This window comes from Giraffa tippelskirchi, chromosome 5, assembly GCF_054371585.1.
Source record: "Giraffa tippelskirchi isolate mGirTip1 chromosome 5, T2T-mGirTip1v1.2.pri, whole genome shotgun sequence".
In the NCBI taxonomy this organism is placed as follows: Eukaryota; Metazoa; Chordata; class Mammalia; order Artiodactyla; family Giraffidae; genus Giraffa; species Giraffa tippelskirchi.
Window position 1 is genome coordinate 102,525,785 of NC_137279.1, and position 14,837 is coordinate 102,540,621.

Sequence of the window (14,837 nt, forward strand, 5' to 3'; positions counted from 1 at the left end):
ATTGATATGTTCAGAGCATTGCTTCAAAAAGCAGCAGAAGATACATTCTCTTCAACTACATATGGAACATTCTCCAGGATTGACCATATGCTGGGCCAGAGAGCAAGTCTTGATAAATTTAAGAAAACTGAAATCATATCAAGCATGTTTTCTGACCACACATTATGAGATTAGAAATAAACTAAAAGAAAACTGTGAAAAAATCCCACACAAACATGTGAAGGGGAATAATATGCTTCTAAATAACCAATGGATCATTGAAGAAATCAAAGAGGAAATTAAAAAAAGACCTAGAAACAAATGAAAATGAAAACATGATGATCCAAAACCTATGAAACACAGCAATAACTCTTACCTAAGGAAACAAGAAACATCTCAAACTAATCTTATACCTAAAGCAACTAAAGAAAGAAGAAAAAACAAAATCCAAGGGTAGCAGAAGGAAAAAAATCAAAGATCAGAGCATAAGTAAATGAAATAAAGACAAAGAAAGCAAAAGAAAAGATCAATGAAATTAAAACCTTGATCTTTGAAAAGATAGACAAAATAGATAAACCTTTAGCCAGATTCATCAGAAGAAAAAAGAAGGCTCAAATCAATAAAATTAGAAATGAAAAAGAAGAAGTTACAATAGAACCACAGAAATACAAAGCATCATAAGACACTAGCACAAGCAACTGCATAACAATAAAATGGACAACCTATAAGAAATAGACAAATTCTTAGAAATGTGCGATCCCCCAAAACTGAGCCAGGAAGAAACAGAAAATATATATAAATAGACCAATCACAATTACTAAAACTGAAACTGTGATTAAGACACTTCCAACAATAAACCAGGACCAGATGGCTTCACAGGCAAATTCTATTTACAGAACAGTTAATACCTATCCTTCTGAAACCATTTCAAAATATTACAGAGGAAGGAACATTCCTAAACTCATTCTAAGAGGTCACCATTACCCTGATACAAAACCAGACAAAGATGTCACAAAAAAAGAAAATTACAGGCCAATATCACTGATGAACATGACACAACAAAATACTAGTAAACTGAATCCAATGACACAACAAAATACTAGTAAACTGAATCCAACAATACATTAAAAGGATCGTATACTATGATCAAATGGGATTTATCCCAGGGATGCAAAGATTTTTCAATATCCACAAATCAATCAGTGTGATAAACCACATTAACAAATAGAAGAACACAAATCATATGATCATCATAATATATGCAGAAAAAGCTTTTGACAAAATCCAACACCCATGCACAATAAAAACTCTCCAGAAAGTGGGTACAGAAGGAACCTACCTCAACATAATAAAGGTCATATGTGACAAACCCACAGCTAACATCATACTCAACAGTGAAAAGCTGAAAAAGAAAGCATTTCCTCTAAGATCAGGAACAAGAGAAGGATGTTCACTCTTGCCACTTTTGTTCAACATAGTTTTGGAAGACCTAGCCACGGCAATCAGAGAAGAAAAAGAAATAAGAGGAATCCAAATTGGAAAATAAGTAAAATGGTCACTATTCACAGATGACATGATTGTTGTTGTTTAGTTGCTAAGTTGTGTCCAACTCTTCTGTGACCCCATTGACTGTAGCCCACCAGGCTCCTCTGTCCATGGGATTTTCCGGGCAAGAATACTGTAGTAGGTTGCCAATTCCTTCTCCAGGGGATCCTTCCTGACCCAGGGGTCAAACCCATGTCTCCTGCATTGGCACGTGGGTTCTTTACCATGTTGGGAAACCCGATATGATACTACACATAGAAAATCCTAAAGATGCTACCAGAAAATTACTAGAGCTGATCGATGAATTTGGTAAAGTTGCAGAATACAAAATTAATACACAAAAATATCTTGCAATTCTATACACTAACAACAAAAGTTCAGGAAATGAAATTAAGGAAATAATCTCATTTACCATCACATCAAAAAGAATAAAATATCTAGGTATAAACCTACCTAAGGAGGCTAAAGACCTATATTCTGAAAACTATAAGATGCTGATGAAAGAAATTGAACATGACACAAACAGATTGACAGATATACCATATTCTTGGATTGGGAAAATCAACATTGTCAAAATGACTACACCACCCAAGGCAATTTACAGATTTTATGCAACCCCTATCAACTTACCAATGGAATTTTTTGCATATCTAGGATAAAAATCTTAAAATTTGTATGGAAACACAAAAGACCCCAAATAGCCAAAGCAATCTTGACAAAGAAAAATGAAGCTGGAGGAATCAGGCTCCCTGATTTCAGATTATAGTACAAAGATACAGTAATCAAAGCAGTACGGTACTGGCACAAAGACAGATCAATAGAACAGGATAGAAATCCCAGAAATAAACCCATGTGCCCATGGTTAATTAATCAACAACAAAGGAGGCAAGACTCTACAATGTATATAAGGTTGCTGCTGCTGCTGCTAAGTCGCTTGAGTCGTGTCCGACTCTGTGCGACCCCATAGACGGCAGCCCAACAGGCTCCTTCGTCTCTGGGATTCTCCAGGCAAGAATATTGGAGTGGGTTGCCATTTCCTTCTCCAGTGCATTAAAGTGAAAAGTGAAAGTGAAGTCGCTCAGTTGTGTCTGACTCTTCGCGACCCCATGGCTGCAGCCTACCAGGCTCCTCCGTCCATGAGGTTTCCCAGGCAAGAGTACTGGAGTGGGTTGCCATTTCCTTCTCCAGTATATAAGGTAGTCTCTTCAATAAGTGGTGCTGGGAAAACTGGACAATTACATGTAAATGAATGAAATTAGAACATCTCTAACACCCTACACAAAAACAAACTCAAAATGGATTAAAGATCTAAATGTAAGACTGGATACTATAAAACTCTTAGAGGGAAACCTAAGCAGAACACCCTTTGACATAAATCTCATCAAGTTCTTTTTGGATCCACCTCCTAGATTAAAGAAATGAAAACCAAAATAAACAAGTGGGACCTAATTAAACTTACAAGCTTTTGCACAGCAAAGGAAACCATCACCAAAATGAAAAGACTACCCACAGCATGGGAGAAAATATTTGCAATCAATTGATTGATAAAGGATTAATCTCCAAAATATACAAACAGCTGATGCAGCTCAATATCAAAGAAACAAACAACCCAATCAAAAACTAGGCAGAAGATCTAAATAGACATTTCTCCAAAGAGGACATTTCAGATGGTCAAAAACCACATGAAAAGATGCTTCACATGGCTAATTATTAGAGAAATGCAAATCAAAACTACAATGGGGTATCACCTTACACTGGCCAGAATCGCCATCATCAAAATATCTTCAAACAATAAATACTAGAGTGGTTGTGGAGAAAAGGGAAATTCCTATACTGTTGGTGGGAATTTAGTGTAGTCACAGGGAGAACAGTATGGAGGTTCCTTAAAAAACTAAAAATAGAGCTACCATATGATCCACCAATCCCACTCGTGAGCATATATCTGAAGAAAGCCATGCTTGGAAAAGATACTTGTGCCCCAATGTTCACAGCAGTACTGCTTGCGATAGCCAAGACATGGAAGCAACCTAAATGTCCATTGACAAATGATTAAAGAAGATATGGTGCATGTATACAATGGGCTATTACTTAGCCATAAAAAAGAATGAAATAATGCCATTTGTAGCAACATGGGTGGACCTAGAGATTATCATACTAAGTGAAGTCAATCAGACAGAAAGACACAAATATAATATCACTTATATGTGTAATCTTAAAAAATGAATACAAGTGAACTTATTTACAAAACAGAAACTGACTCACAGACTTAGAAAACAAACTTCTGGTTACCAAAAGGGAAAGGTGGGGGGTAGGGATAAATTAGGAGGTTGGTATTAACATAAACATCCTCTGTAATAACCTATATGGGAAAAGATTCTGAAAATGAATGGATATATGTCTACATATAACTGTATCACTTTTCTGTACAGCTGAAACTAACACAACATTGTGTATCAAATATACTCCAATATCATTTTTTTAATTTTAAAAGAGAAAAAAAGGAACAAAGTGTGAAGACTTACCCAAACTAATTCAGATTTTACTATAAAACTCTAACAATGAAGACAGCTTGTTATTGGTAGAAGAATGGACATATTGATTAATGGAATAGAGTGAAGAATTCAGAAATAGACTCACACATATATTGGCTAGTGATTTTTTTGCCTTGGCAATTGTTTTTCAGTGGAGATGCTAAGCAATTTGAGGATGGTTGTGGTGATGAAAAATCAATTGTGTTCCTATATCCTAGCAAAAAAAACTACTTGGCAGTTGAAATAAAATTGTTATCCCACACACGAGAAATATTTATGTAAAAATTAAAATATGAAAGATGAATATACCAAAAATTACAAAATATTACTAACAGAAATTATGGTCAATTGATTGTCAACAAAGCTGCCAAGGTAATTAAATGGAAAAGGACATTCTTTCTAACAAATGGTGCTAGAAAAACTGGATATCAATATGGGGAAAAAATAACTTTAACCTTTTTCTCACATCGTATACAAAATTAATTCAAAATGAAACACAGGCCTAAACATAAGAGCAAAAACTATAAAACTTCAAGAAGAAAAATACAAGGAAATCTTTATGATCTTGAGAGAGACAAAGCTTTCTTCACTAGGACATAAAGAAAAGCATAAATAATAAAATTAAAAACTTTGATGTTCAATAAAATCTAAAAAGTACTGTCTTTCAAAGACCCTAAAAGGACCTGGAGAAATATCTGCAAATTATTTTTCTGATAAATTAATTATACCCAGAATAAAAATTTCTTTAAAGAAAACTTTTTTCTCACTTGGGGAAACATCAGCGTGGGAGCTGGTTGTCTGCAACAATCGCTGTGTAGGTGATCAGAATTCACAACATCTGAGACGTTTTCAAATGATGACACCACCAGAATGGTTCTTTGCATTTTTAAAAAATCACTGTATAGTCTGGACTTTGATTAACTTGTCTCAGACCATCCAGGTAGGCGAAGTTTGACTCTTGTAGCCTATTTTTAAGGATCTGTAGGCTGATTCTTGCTCTTGTCACCAGCATCTGGGCTTTGTGTGTGAGGGCTCCTCGCTTCTTATTGGGATCCTCAATGGCTGAGGCTTTTTCTCAGATAGAACAAAGTAAGTTTCCAAGATCTCCAGAACTCCCAAGGTAAAGACTTCACCGGAAGCTTTAGCAAGAACAAGAAGCTCACAGGGTGGGGAAGAAGGGAAAACATACCTTTCAGCCCCTTCTTGGAGTCACCATAAAGTGCCTCATAGATCTGTAGCTCTGACTGGAGGGACTGGAAGAGCTGCTGTTTCTCTTCACACTGTTGCTGCAGGAGGGCCAGCTTATGCTGCAGCCTGGCAGGGGAGAAGCAAGGGTCCACTGAGCAGGTGGATTTCTATCAGGGCAAGAGGCTCTGAGCCAACTTTTGCATCACAGAATTTTAGCCCTAGATGTCAACTGATGTGTCATGAAGACCACTGCCTTTATTTCACAGGTGTGGCAAGAGAGGCTCAGAAGGTAAAGTCCCTTTGCTTAGAGTTGTGCTGTTAGCTACCACACCTAGGAACACTACCTGGTGTTCTTACTGCCCCACCGTGTCTTGTCATGTTGTCCAGCAGTTATAGGGTTTATGCTGGGAAGCAGAATCAAGGCTGGTGTAGACCTCCTAGGTTATGATGGGAGTAATATCCTAAAACTCACTGGAAGTACTTTCTCCAGAATCTGATATGCTGAAGCCTTCCACAAGAGGGTTTTACTCTCTCAACTTTGGAGTGAAAAAGTCATTCCTAGAGAAGTCCTTCCTTCTGTTCAAAGTTACCCACAAATCTGAAATAGCAGAGGGAATATCGAGGTTTCCGAAAAGGACCATTCACTGATTTGCCAATATCCCTTTTTCAAAATCTGAAAATGTGGCCATCTTCCTTTCCAATGGGCTCCCTCTAACCTGGAGTCTTTCTCCTGGAGAGACAGTCGTTCCTCCTGGAAATGCAAGATCTCCTGCTGCTTCTCCTTCAGGTCTTCCAATAACTGCTGCCGGTCCATCTTTTGGTGCTCCAGCTCCATTTCCAGCTCTTGAAGCCGGGATCGAGAGGTCAGTAGAGCCTCCCTCAGGCATTCTGTTTCCTGGGAGTGCTCTGGTAAGCAGGACACAGGAGTACTTATATTGTAGGGTCAAAGGTCAGCAGGAAGATAAGCTCAAGCACATCCATCCCGACAAACAGAACTAAGGTGAAAGAAGGCCAGCTTATGCTGCTGGGCAGGCAAAGCCAATGTCTGCTGTTACACCCACACACTCCAAGGAGTGAGAGATCTTTCTCTGCAGAAACAGGTTGATGCTGTGATTCAGTATAGCCCACCTTGGTTTTAGGGAACACACTCTGCTTCCCAACTCTATTTTCTAAGTATTCACATACCCTCTATGCTATACTCTACTTGTGAGTTTCACCAAGGATCAAGAGGCTTATTTAGAAACCTCTCTTAATGTCTTTTTCCTTTCTTACAAGCATTATTTCATTCTGGGCTTAATCCTCTTAGCCACTATTCTTTGTCTGTTTGGCTATTCAATAAATATTTGTAAATAAAAATAATTTGTGATTGAAAATACATTGATTTCATTAACTCAATTAACACTAAGGTCCACACCCCCCCACAACCCCACCAGGCCCCAAAGGAAATGATACCCACACATGGATGCCTGCTCAATAGTGTTGAGAAAGCTCTGGAAGATGTTTTTCTAGCACCTCCAGACACAGTCATGAAGACCAGGGACCAAAGAGGAGCCCTGAGTATACGAGGAGTCATGGGGACAGCACATCAGCACGGGAGGGACACAGGGAGCTTCAGCAAGGTCTGGAAGAACCTGAGAGGGTGTGTAGGCCTCCTGCTCTTTCCTTTCCTGAGTCCAAACTAGCTGTGAGTTGTGGGAAGGTAGAACAGGCACTAACTGGTGTCCAGTTTGACAGCTAATGACTGAATAACTGCAAGTGGGTTGCACAGAAGTGGATTTCCTAAAGTTCCTCCTCCCTGGAGCCTAGGCATCTGAAGGCCCATGGTTGGGGATTGTCAGGAAGTAGCCCTTTCTAGAGTGACAAAAGCTATGGGAGTTTGGTGTTGGTGGGTCTGAGTAGTTCTGCTCTCTCCACCTTCTCTCTTTGCTTCTCCAATTGGTGATGGGTATGGCCAGGGGAAAAAGGGATACAACACTGACCACAGTTTGTGGCTTTTGGCACTCACCTCTGGAAACGTGACTGAGCTGAGCCTGAAGCCTGTGGTTTTCTTCCCTAAGGACTCTGTTCTCATTGGAGAGCTGAGGAGTGGACTCCAGGCCCGGACTGTAGAAGTTAGAGGTGGAGCCTGTCCAGGGAAGTACAAGCAGGTAAGTTACACATCTGTGTAACAGAGGATCTCTGTTTGCTCATTCTCTGTCCCCAAAGACACTGTCCCAACCCAGCAGAAAACCCCGAGGACTCGTGTCCTGGCGGGACGATGTCTGCTGGGCTGAATGCCTGGCTTTCCTGTGGCTCCTCTACATGGGTTCTTTACATGCATTTCATGTGCCCTGGGTGAGCTATTCAGGAGGCTCCATTCCGTAAATAGCTACTCCTGCTGCAGTGTGGACAGGTCAAGGGTGTTTGGAAAGGCCAGCCTCCCAGTGTTAGCAGCCTGGGGGAGAGTGTGGGCAAGAAGGTCACCTCGGTGAGCAGCTGGGGGAGGCCTTGCAGACCTGGCTCCACTGCGTGCCAATCATAGAACCAGGGCACAGAAGTCAGCAGGCAGCAAATGAACAGCCTTAGGGTGAATGAGAAGTCAGAGGATTCTGGGGACCAGACCTGGTTAGATCTGCAGTGAGGAGAGTTACTCTCTGAGCTCAGATACAGCCACAAAGGGAGGGGAATGGTCCTTGTTCCCTGCCTTGCTGACTGTAAGGAGCAAGTGGAAGAAAGCAGACCACAGTGCTTTGAAATCTGTGAAGTTCTTCCCAAGGGCACCTTCAGATTCTCCCTAGTTAGACCAGAAATAGGAGGCCCTGGGCCTCTCCTACCGCTTCTGTGAGCAGTGGAGCTGAGCCTGTGTTCCAGCTGCTCCCGCAGGCGGTCGTTAATGCAGATGGACTCCTCCAGACGCTGGCGCAGGTTCCGGATTTCACCAAGATGCTCCTCTAGCAGGTCAGCCCCTGCAGCCACCCAGGAGGACAGGAGGAGGTGGAGATGGAGCATCCTGGGGCTATTTACTAGTGGGGCACACTAGAGGGGCTCTGCCAGTGGCCTCTCAGCAAGATCCCTAAACATCACTGTCCTCTCTCATGGGCATATGGGAGCTCAGGTGACTTTGTTTAAAGAGTGAATTGGCTCCACCAAGACATGGTGGCAACACACGCGCGCACACACACACACACACACACACACACACACACACACACACACACAATGGAATATTACTCAGCCATGAAAAATAATGAAATAATGCCATTTGCAGCAAAATGAATGGACTTAGAGATTGTCATACTGAGTGAAGTTGGAGAAAAAGAAATACTGTATGACATCACTTATATGTGGATTCTAAAAAGAAATGATACAAATGAACTTACTTACAAAACAGAAAGAGACTCACAAACTTAGACAACAAACTTATGGTTGCCAGGGGAAAGGTTGGGGGAAAGAGATAGTTAGGGCATTTGGGATGGACATGTACACACTGCTATATTTAAAATGGATAACCAACAAGGACCTACTATATAGCACATGGAACTCTGCTCATGTTGTGTGGCAGCCTGGATGGGAGGGGGGTTTGGGGGAGAATGGGTACATGTATATGTATCGCTGAGTTCCTTTGCCGTTCATCTGAAACTATCACAACATTGTTAATCGGCTATACCCCAACACAAAAAAAAAGGTTTAAAATTAAATAACCCATCACTTTTACCCTAAAAAAAGAGTAATTTGGTTTCAAACACAGGGAAGCTGGTGCTAAGCAAGCCCAATGGGCCTCCTCCCATATAGGGGTGCATGTAAGGGAGTTGTAAGGGTACATGTACAGTTACCAGGGTAACTGGTAAATGTAAGAGGTTCCATATGGTTTTGACCTGCTCAGCTTTGTATTTACCTGTGGGTTTGGAGTTAAGCTGGTACATGGAGGAGCCTGAGGATAGGTCCCCGGATATGCTCCCTTTCTGAGGCCTCATCATGTCCCACTGGCCACTGCTGCCCAGGTACCCAGGCTCCAGGATTCTGCCCAGTTCCGTGGTGCCCCTCGGAGGACAGAGGGGCTGGGTAGGGTTGAGGTAGTGGGAAGAGCTGGCTTCTGTGTGGTTGGTTGGCAATGTGGCTGGAGAAGCAGGATGAACACTGGTGACACCTGGGCAGAAGGAAACATGAGAAGCAGTAGCAGAACACAAGGATCAGCCAGGAAACGTGTGATTGTGAAGAACAGACACTAAAGGGGACACGTGGGCTGAGATCCCAGTCGGCTGTGGAATACCAGTGAGATGAAGACTTACACCCTGGAAGCTGTAACTCTAACCCCTTCTATTCGCTAGCATGAGACACAAGAGGTAGGGGGTGAATAAAGCATCATAAAGTCACCCATGTACACAAAAGGAAAGTCCTGTGGCCCTAATCCTGGCTCCTATGGTAATTCTTCATGATAGAGTCCAGGGAAGTTCCTGGGCAGCACTCAGTGGGAAAGTCAGGGGTTAAGAGTGTAACGGGGTTAAGAGTGTGATGGGCCATAGCACTGAGCACACCTGTGAACAGGAATATTTGTGTTCCTGTGAGTACTTGCTGTTCCGGAAGCTAAAGTGCCACTTTTTCCAGTTTTCCTTTGGGGTTGTCAGAAGAGAAAGGGGGCATAAATCCAGCTAGAATGGTGGCCCCAGTCACTCCAGAGTGAACGTTTTGCTGAGGTTGGGAGAGGTTCTGTATAAGGAAAGGGGTGATTTGAATCTTACTCAACACGATTCAAGGAACTGAAATGTCATCACTTGTGTCTGAAGAGTCATGAACACTCTCCCATGGGGGAGGTAGGACCTTTCATTTCATAGGCTGATGCTTTCATAGATCCTATGAAATCATGGGCCTTCCCATCATCTCCGCTTCTATTAAAAAATAATCCCAGCTGGGTGAGAGAGGGAAAGAGGTGAACCAGCTATAGTTCAGGATATTTACATTCAGAAGACTGCTTTCTTCCAGGGATTATCAACATGAACAGCAGACTAAACAGGTAGCTCTGCCTAAGAAATAGGAGTGAGGAGTGAGGTCCTGGTTTCTTCCAACCAAGCCAACCCCCTTTGAGGGATTAATGCAGTTGGCAGTTGCCTATTCTGATCCTTATTTATAACTGTTCTCAAATTTGGCTACATTCTGGAATCATCTGAGACAATGTAAAAACAAGTACCGGTGGCTGGCTCTGCAGAGATTTTACCTTAATTGGTATGTGGTACAGCTTGGGTACTGAATGTTTTAAAATTGTCCTAGCTGATTCTAACAGGCAGGAAAGTTTGAGAAGTATTGTCAAGTACCTCCCCTTCCCCAATTTGAAAAATATTATATATTCATTAGGATCACTGGAAATTAAGGAGGGGGATGAAAAATGTAAGCATCCAAATTACAGTCTAGGGTTTAAAAGAGATGTGACTCCCTACCTCGTCCACACCTCTTTCAACCCCAACCCCACACAAGGCAAAGGGGGAAATCAGTGGTTGTTGATACTCAGCTTACTTTCTCAGCTAGGTCATAGGAGGCTTCACATCTATCAGTAACAGGGATCAGTAGTCTCATGTTCCAGTCTCCCCAGCCACACAATACAGAGCACATGCCCTAAACCATGCAAAAACACCAGACAGACACTTCCACAAGAAGCTGTAGCTCCACAGAGATCTGAGAAGCTGCCATGCACCACTATCCACTCGGAAGCTTGGTTTAAAGCAAAGGAGGAGAGTCGATGAGCTCCTTGGAGAGGACTGTGCTTAACAAGGCAAAGAAAGGGCTATAGCCTTTCTCGCCAAGGCTGGACCATCCAAAATCTGGCCCATGGAACAGACTGGATGTGACTCCAGTTCAACCTGCATCAGCAGACCCTTTCACGCACAGTGCTCTCTTTCCTGTCTTTCCCTTTGGGCGAAGACAATTTGACGATGTGGAAAGATGAAGGAAAAGGAAGTGAGGAAAAGAAAAGTAGTCTAGTGAATACTCGTGCCTTTTGGCATGGAACAGGTTTGTTATCCATCAATTGTTGGTTCCAGATTTGCTATGGTAGCATGGTAGCAAGTTCTAGGTCAGAGAGAATAGCACCTTCCTGTCATCTCTAAAGAGAGAAAAAACTTTTGCAAGGGGCCTCCAATATTGCTCAGCTGAGCTCAGCCTGTGCTTTCAGCAGGACTGTAACAAAACCATTCTAGATGGAGAAGGTATAATGGAAACATGGAACCAGGAACAGAAGATCCAAATTCAAGCCCATTTTCCCCCCTTACTAGTGACCTTGATCAAGTAACCTCACTTCCTGAGTTTTAGTTCTCTGCCCTGGCTCTGTCACACAAGGTAAGACCATGTTCACGTTGGTAGGTAATTAGATTGCTATACCCGTGTAACACTGGTAGCAGAAGGTAGCCTCTTAGACCTCACTGCCTGCTGGAAGGAACATGTGTAGACTCTCCTTAAAAATGATCTCAGTCTAGCTGGAAATCAAACTAATGTTAGAGTAGACAGTGTATCCATTTTCAGGGATACTAAAGCAGTCTAAATGGGGCTCAAGGTGTACACATTTTCAGCTGTGGTCTTAGGTCATTGGACACTCTCTGTATGGTGACCCTACCATCAATCTCTGGCCCATCCAAGCTCTTCTTTACAGGCACAGACCATGGTTACAAGGTAATTTCAAATTGCTTTCTAGTTTTTTTTAAAGCACTACTAGAGGGCAAATTCATCATGTGAAGTTCTTTTCTTATTTCACATAGGAGGATAGTTAGTTACCTACTAACTGATGAAACATACACATAAGATAACAGCAAATATATTTCCAAAAACAGCAAGCACAGCTCTCCTTCGATCATCCACTGATAGCGTGGACCCCTGTGTTATTTTTTAAAACTCTGCCATCCAGCCAAAGCCATGCAGAGACAGACACAGTGTGGGTCCACCATTTGCAAGCACACAAATGCAGCAGGAAGTGCTCACTTTCTCCTAACTGCTTCTGCAGCATCTGCAGCTCCTGCTGAGCCTCCGCCAAGGAGACCCTGGGTGTCTCACAGCAGCCAGGGAGGGGAGGGCCAGCAGAGCTGAAGGGCAGGAAGCTGGGTGGAGCTGAGGGCAGCGGTGCCTGGGGAAGGCTAACCAGCGTGGGTATGGATTGGAAATGAAGGCCTAGAAACAGAAAGTTAGGGAGAAAGGACATAAGTCATTAGACCGAAAGGGAGAGAAAAGAACTGGTAAAAGATTGAGAAGGTGAAACTATTTCCTGACCAGGTTTCTCCTTGGGGAGTGTCTGTCATTCAATGTGGTGATGACTAAGATGGCCAAGCGGGAGCATAGCTACCCAAGAGGCTGGCTTATCTCACCCCCTCCTTATTCTCCCCTGCCAGGGCTATCCTGCATTCACATTCTATGCTCATCTTGAAAACAATTGGTTATAAAAGGCAAGGTAGCATCACCATAGCTCAGGCAGCCATGAGAGCCCCATCCTAGCCATCTGGGCATGGCAGGTCAGGATGGCTCTGCCTGAATGCTCTCAGGAGCCCTGGGGGTACTGCTGCCAGCATGGGCCAGTCTTGGCTCCCATGACAAGACTCCCCTACACCTAGAACTCCTGAAAGCAACTGGACTCACCCTGAGGAGGACAGGAGTAGACTAGGAGAGTGGGGATGCTGGCATGACTAATGCATGAAATTCAAGGCTGATGGAAACAAACTTGAGAATCCCAAATCACTCTGCTCATTCACCAAAGGAAAAATAAAAGCCTTGGCAAACTGACTTAGACACAGTGGCATGCAAATTTGTCTGGACATTCAAATAATTTAAGAAAAATGCTTAAACATATGTGGATTCTTCCATCCTTGATGCAAACCTACCGAATCATAAACTCCGGTAGAAGGGCTGGGAAAGTTTAAAAAAAAAAAAACTTCACAGGTGATCATTATGCAGCCCATCTACAGACAGGTCTTCAGAAAGCCTGGGAAGTTCTGACGTTTGAATCTCGCTCTTTTTCCTAAAAACAGTTGAAGGGCATGTAGCCCACGGAGGGAGCAGAAACCAAGACGTCTAGACTTGTGGAGAATGTTTCACACAGAAGACAGTGATCACATTCTGAAAAACATCCCTTATTCCAGGATGCTGACATAGTATCAGAGCAGGACAAGACCCTTGAATTACCAAGTGACACAGCCCAGGCCTCCTTCAGGGAGACATTCTGATTCTGAAACCTTCGACCTTTTGCTCTTTTTAATCCAAAAGCATTCACAGAGATGTCTACAGCTCTTGGTGAATGGTTTTTTCCCCATGATTTCCTGGTTTAGCTGGAAATTTTGGCCCAGAAACTTTGAGCCCAGAAAGAGTTGGACACATTCTTTTTCTTAAGATTTGGTTGACTTGCTCTCGAGAGAGACAAGGACAGCAGAAGAAAAGTGTTCTTCTGTAGGCATCTCTACTGAATGTAACCTCACCACAACCACACTGAAGGCAGCCAGCCAGCCCGTCTTGTTGAGGGGCAGCAGGTGAGAATAAGGTTTGCGTGTTCTGTGCCAATGCTAGTGTGGAGTTGTGATTGGATAATACATCCCCTGGTAACTAAACTGAGGCAGGTAAATGAAATATACAACTCTGTTGGTCCAAGATATACACCATGTATATATCAAGGACTACCAACCCATTCATAAAACCATGAAAGATAATGTAATGTGAACAGAATCCTGTCTAAGGATACTGAAGCATCCTCAGCTATGAAGGAAATAGCCCCACCAACTACAGAGGCTCCTCTGCAGATAAAATGGGGAAAACATACAAGGGAGCAGCAGATAGAAATTTCTTTTTTCTCTCTGGCTACAATAATCCTGAGAGAAACATTTTGCCTCTTTGATTCCCAGGGTGAGATGAGAGAAAGAAATGAAGATGATTCTTTTAAAATGATTAGACAACTACTGGTCAAAATGGGCATGCCTATCAAAGTCTAATATGGATTATTTATTTTTCTACAGTAGTTAAAGACTAGTCAGACCCTATTAGTGAATTCGAATGGTCTCTTGATTTTGTCTAGGATTCGATGTATCTAAGCTCCTAATGATGTTTTTCTTGTCCCTGAAGAAGAGTCAAAGCTGAGTGAGAGGAGATGAAGCCCCTGCCCCATTGGCTAGTGCATACCTGGATGGGCCTGGCTGGCCTCCTTGGGGGGATTCTGGGGAGCTGGGAAGCTGATGGGGTTGGTGCTGGGTTCAGCCTTAACCCCCTGAGATGAACTGGTTGCTGATGGTTTGGAAGACAGTACAGCAGAATGACTTGAACGATGGATGGAATCTACAAAACCCATGAATGAAAGAACATGTTTGGTATTCTACAAAGAACTGGAAACTGATCTTACAATTTAACCAGGGCAGAGCCTTGTTTTCAGGGAAAGCACCAAGCACAAGCATTGTGAGCAGCTTCCATTCCTTACTTGCAGTTGCTCCTTCAGTGAGAAAAGCCACCTGAGAGGTGACAGTGGGGCTCAGAGCCTGAAACCAAGGAAAAGGCACCTCCAGAAATACCAGGCAAGTGCAGCAGCATGTGTGGACACCCAAGGAAACTCAGGGGTTCAGGAGCTGCAGCTGGCTGGAGGGATAAGACATTCCATCTTAAAGA

The 14,837-nt window shown here is 42.7% G+C and overlaps 1 protein-coding gene across 50 annotated transcripts in view; it reads right to left on the minus strand.

Annotated features, from left to right (window-relative positions):
• The window catches only part of PDE4DIP (phosphodiesterase 4D interacting protein), a 147,832-nt gene that overhangs the window by 12,242 nt on the left and 120,753 nt on the right, over nt 1-14,837 (minus strand). For 32 of the 50 annotated variants that reach the window (XR_014052515.1, XR_014052510.1, XR_014052504.1 and 29 more), the window contains 7 exons: nt 14,361-14,513; nt 12,186-12,371; nt 9,118-9,369; nt 8,057-8,188; nt 7,249-7,368; nt 5,960-6,149; nt 5,245-5,369 (listed from right to left, as the gene is read on the minus strand). Coding sequence is in view for 30 of the 50 variants with exons in the window: in XM_081486122.1 (XP_081342248.1) it covers nt 5,245-5,369; nt 5,960-6,149; nt 7,249-7,368; nt 8,057-8,188; nt 9,118-9,369; nt 12,186-12,371; nt 14,361-14,513 (1,158 nt within the window). In the remaining 20 variants the exon portion in view is untranslated. The remainder of the gene's footprint in view (nt 1-5,244; nt 5,370-5,959; nt 6,150-7,248; nt 7,369-8,056; nt 8,189-9,117; nt 9,370-12,185; nt 12,372-14,360; nt 14,514-14,837) is intronic. The other 18 variants (XR_014052513.1, XR_014052512.1, XR_014052511.1 and 15 more) reach the window with 1 other exon arrangement.